At 46.8% G+C, this 5,008-nt stretch overlaps 1 protein-coding gene across 1 annotated transcript; it reads right to left on the reverse strand.

Moving 5' to 3' along the window:
- Positions 1 to 670: 670 nt before the first annotated feature.
- ETH_00028515 (SPFH domain / Band 7 family domain-containing protein, putative) lies at positions 671 to 4,531 on the reverse strand (the record flags this gene model as incomplete). The annotated part of the gene is made up of 8 exons (XM_013377136.1): positions 671 to 726; positions 1,053 to 1,217; positions 1,807 to 1,999; positions 2,990 to 3,091; positions 3,187 to 3,321; positions 3,444 to 3,497; positions 3,813 to 3,948; positions 4,512 to 4,531. 8 exons carry the CDS (start codon positions 4,529 to 4,531, stop codon positions 671 to 673), a joined length of 861 nt encoding a protein of 286 aa, XP_013232590.1.
- Between the last annotated feature and the right edge of the window lie 477 nt (positions 4,532 to 5,008).

The following is a 5,008-nucleotide window of genomic DNA, read 5'->3' on the forward strand; positions in this document are numbered from 1 at the left end:
GCCCCGGGGGGGGCGCGGGGGGGCCCCCCCAGCCCCTGCAGTGTACGTACACCCGGACAGGAGAACCTGAAGTGTAGAGCTCGTCGATAAATGGAATGGCTGCTTTGCATGCAATGCAAGGTGCATGCATGCATGCGTGCATGCATGCATGCGCTGGGGGCTGCTTGCATGCACGCGCTTGGGGCTGTTCGCATGCATGCGTGCACGCATGCATGCATGCCTTTGGAACGCATGTATGCATGCATACATGCATGCATGTATGCATGCATACATGCATGCACACATGCATGCATACATGCATGCATGCATGCATGCACACATGCATGCATGCGTGCGGAAATGCATGCATTTGGGGCCCCGGATGCATGCATGCATGCATGTATTTTGCGGCATTTTTCAAAGCCCCAAGTGGCTGCATGCGCAAGGGCCGCTGCAGCGCATGCAGCCGCAGGGGTCAGGTTCGCAGCTGAGAGCATGTGCTGCTGCGGCTGCAGCAGCAGCTGCAGCAGTTGCTGTTGCTGCTGCAGCTGCAGCAGCTGCAGCTGCTGCTGCAGCTGCTGCTGCAGCAGCCGAGCTCCGGTCCTTTCGGGGAAAGTTTATTCCTTGAATTGAATAAATCCATCTTATTTTTTTAAACTTTAATTGAAACAAATAATTAAATCCACTGTAGCTACACCTCAGCGCGCGGGGGCTTCTTCTCGCTGCTGCCAGACAGCTGCGGCGCCACTGCAGCAAAAAGAACCAAAAGAAGACAGTTAATAAATTAAATATTTAAGAAGCAGCAGCAGCAGCAGCAGCAATTCAGCAGCAGCAATTCAGCAGCAGCAAGTCGGCAGCGGAAGCAGCAACTCGGCAGCAGCAGCAGCAGCAGCGACTCGGCAGCACTTTAGCAGCAGCAGGAGCAATTCCGCAGCAACTGAGCAGCAGCAGCAGCAGCGGAGGCGCGCGCTCTCGCAGCAGCAGCAGCAGCAGCAACGCAGCAGCAGCAGCAACGAAGCAGCAGCAGCAGCAACGCAGCAGCAGCAGCAACGCAGCAGCAGCAGAAGGCTGACAGTTGCTGCTGGTGGCGCCGAAGACACCCAAAGCCTTGGCCACCATTGCTGCAGCATCAGCAGCATCAGCAGGAACAATAATGCTGCTGCTGCTGCTGGCAGCAAGTTTGCCAAAAGCAGCAATATAGTTTTCTGCGAGCTGGACCCGCAGGGCCTCGGGGCCTCCTGCAGCGCAGCAAAAGAAAAATAAAAGCAAATTAAAAAGCAAATTCAAATACTTCATTCCTTTTTCTTTTATTTCCCTTTTTATTCCACTTTAAATCATTTAAATCCCCTTTATTTCCATATTTTTGTCCCGCGAACAAAACCCGAAAACTGCGCGCATGCGCTGAGGTGTACAGACACCCCAGGCACCCTGCGTCTTCGCTCTTTTCCCAGTTTTGCGTTTCATTTAATTTAACCTAGTTTAATTTAATTTAATTAATTAATTTAATTTAATCTAATTTAATTATATAATTAAATACTTTTTTAATAAATTGAAGTCCTTTAAATGCAAAAGGATGCTCAAATGCCTCTCTTGGCACTTTCTTCTGGGCATTCAATTCGCTGCTGCACTTCTTCAGATTTAAATGCAAGGTGGAAAATTAAAAAGATAAAATAAATAAAATAAGTAAATAAATAAAATGAATAAATAAGAGTAAAAAGATAGACAAAATAAATAAAGAAATAGAAGAAATAAAAAGAAATAAAGAGAAATAAAAGAAATAAAAAGAAATAAAAGAAATAAAAAGATAAGAGGAGTCTGGTGGCTGACCCGGGATGCTGGCGCTGGCAGCAATTAGGCGGACGCTGTCTGCTGCTGCTGCTGCTCGCAGTCGAACTGCTGCTGCTGCTGCTGCTGCACTCAAAGTTGCTGCTTCCTTTTCTCCCTCAGCTCTATTTATTAAACACTTTTTGTCTCCTTCGCTCCGCAGCACTTCCGCACGCTTCAGACGCTCCGCCTCCGCCTAGCAGCAGCAGCAGCAGCAGCAGCAGCAGATGAGGCACAGTAGTAGCAGCAGCAGATGGGGCATAGTCAGTAGGTGCAGCAACGGCAGATGAGGCATAATCAGCAGCAGCAGCAGCAGCAGCAGATGAGGCATAATCAGCAGCAGCAGCAGCAGATGAGGCACAGTCAGGAGCAGCAGCAGCGGATGAGGCATAATCAGCAGCAGCAGCAGATGAGGCATAACCAGCAGCAGGAGCAGCAGATGAGGCATAGCAGCAGCAGCAGCAGCAGATGAGGCATAATCAGCAGGCGCAGCAACAGCAGCAGATGGGGCATAAACAGTAGCAGCAGCAGCAGCAACAGATGAGGCATAATCAGCAGGTGCCGCAGCATCAGCAGAAGCAGCAGCAACAGCAGCAGCAGCAGCAGCAGAAGCAAGCGCCAGTCTCTCTCAAAAGGGAACAAAAAAAAGAAAAGAGAAAAAAAAAGAAAACAAAAAGGGAAAAGGAGACAATAAAAGGAGTTGAAAAGGCCTCTAAAGGGACTAAAAAAATAAAAGTAAAAATAAATAAATAAAAGTTAATAATAACCAATAATAAATAAATAAATAAGTAAATAAATAAATAAATAAATAAAAACAAAAGTTACTCGTAAATAAAGATAAACGATATACATAATACCAAATAATAAATAATAAATAATAAATAAATAAATAAATGAATAAATAAAACTTACTTGTTTTCCAACAACAAATACATAAACAAATAAACAAATAAACAAATACTAAATAAATAAATAAATAAATAAATAAAACTTACTTGTTTTTCCACCGCCACTTTTGGACTGAGGGGAGGAATGATGTCTTTGATTTCGCATTAACGCAAACAAAAATAAATAATACAAATAATAACAAATAACAACTAACTATAAACAAACAAATAAATGAATAACAAATAAACAAATAATAAATAAATAAACAATTAATAAATAATAAATAAATAAAACCTACTTGTTTTTCCATTGCCATTTTTACGCTGAGGGGGGGAATGATGTCTTTGATTTCGTAGCGCATGCAGCTGAGGCCCCAGGGCCCCGCAGCAGCATTAATGGCCTGGAGGAAAAAGGGGAAAAACAGCTCCATTTTGCGCGGAAAAGGCGAAAAAAAGCCTTTTATTTCGCTTTAAAAGACTGCAAATCGCTAAATACCTCCACAATGTTTTTATTTAGCGAATTTCTTTCCAAAAAAGTCTCGTCGAGGCTCAGTTTTCCCAACTCGGAACGCATGGTGGTCTGCGCCAGCTGGGTGACCGCGAAAATGGGGTTTTCCACTCCGTAGGAGGCCTGGAGCCGCAAAAACGGACCCCAAAAGCTCCCATTTGCTGCAGTTTGTCCTTTACTTCCAATTAAATTCAAAAAAATAATTTAAATGGCGAAAAATGCGACAAAACAACCCAAAAACCCACCCGGTAAGGGTCCTTGACCTGTACGTACAGCACGCCGTCGATCTGCAGAGTGACCTGCGCATACACCCCAACGGCCAGCGGCCAAGCGGACTTTTCTTTTGCGAAAAACGGCGAAATAAATGTCAAATTAATTCCTTTTTTTTCTTTCTTTTCAAATATATATTTATTTTCAAATTTAGAGAGCCTTTTCTGCGTTTGCTGCGCATTTAACCGGCGGGCGCTCGGCTCCCGGCGGCCGCGCGCGCGTGGCGCTGCCGGCCCCGGAGTGGAACTTGCGCGAAATCTGGAAATAAAAAGGAAATAAACCATATTTTTGAAGCATTTTTGAATTTTAAAAAGCTTTTGGCACTTAAAACTGCTGCTGCTCACATTATCCCGCGTGATCGCCGACTGGTTCGATATCGCCAACGCCTCCTCTTTCAAAGAATGCACATAAGCCACCCGGTCAACTACGGGAATCAAAAAGTGAAGACCCGGAGGCAGCACTCGCGAGAAACGCCCAAACCTGCGCATGCACTGCATGCATTGGACCACTGGTCAGCCACTCGTGGACCACTGGTCACTTCTTCCACTCGAGGGCCCGGGGGCGCCCCCGGGGGCCCCCAGGGGGCCCCCAGGGGGGCCCCTAGAGGGCCCCCTTGGGCGCTTATAGAGGGCCCTCTTGGGGGCCCCTAGAGAGCCCCCTGGGGGGCCCTAGAGGGCCCCCTATGGGGCCTAGGGGGCCCGCTCGGGGGCCCCTAGGGGGCCCCCTTGGGGGCCCCTTGGGGGATTTCGGGGGAGGTTCGTGGTTGCTTTCTTCCAAAAGCCTCCGGATTGCAAACCCTAAACCCTAAACCCTAAACCCTAAACCCTAAACCCTAATCTTGAAGGAAAAAGCGGATGTGCGAAGCAAACGCGGATATAAAAACAAAATTAAAATTCAAAACGACATCTCCACCATTTGCAAAACCAGAAAAAGACATTTAATTATTTTAGTGGTTTTAAGTTTGATTAAAGATTAAAAAGCCATAAACACCTGCCAAACCCCCACAAAGCCTAAACCCTAAACCCTAAACCCTAAACCCTTACCTCTCTACGACGTAGGCCATTTGGTGGGGCACAGAGACAAATCCAAAATGCTGCAAAGAGGCATTTGACTTAAAAGCATTTGAGGAGAAGTTGCGTCTGCTGCAGCTGAGGTGTATAGGCAGCTCGGGTGTACGTACACCCGAAGGCCCCGCAAAAAGCCGCTTTTGCTGCGAACTTTTCGCTGCTTTTTGCTGCCAAAAAGAATTAAATGAATTAATTTCGTTTTTTGCATTATTTGATCCAAAATTAAATCCATTTCCGCGAAAAAATCCCGGAAAACGAGGTGCAGATACACCCCAAACTGCTGCAGCAGCAACCCCCCCGCCCCCCTGAGGTGTACAGACACCCCGAAATCCCCCCCGGATATTTTGCGCAGAAAATGCCCCAGCAGCAAAAGGGCCTCGAAGGCCCTCAAAAGCCCTCATTGCCTGCTGCTGCTGCTGCTGCTGCTGCTGCTGCTTTTGCTGGTGCTGCTGTTGCTGCTGTTGCTACTCCTG

The sequence above is a fragment of the Eimeria tenella genome, genomic scaffold (genome assembly GCF_000499545.2).
Source record: "Eimeria tenella Houghton genomic scaffold, Eth_scaff46, whole genome shotgun sequence".
NCBI classification, from domain to species: Eukaryota; Apicomplexa; class Conoidasida; order Eucoccidiorida; family Eimeriidae; genus Eimeria; species Eimeria tenella.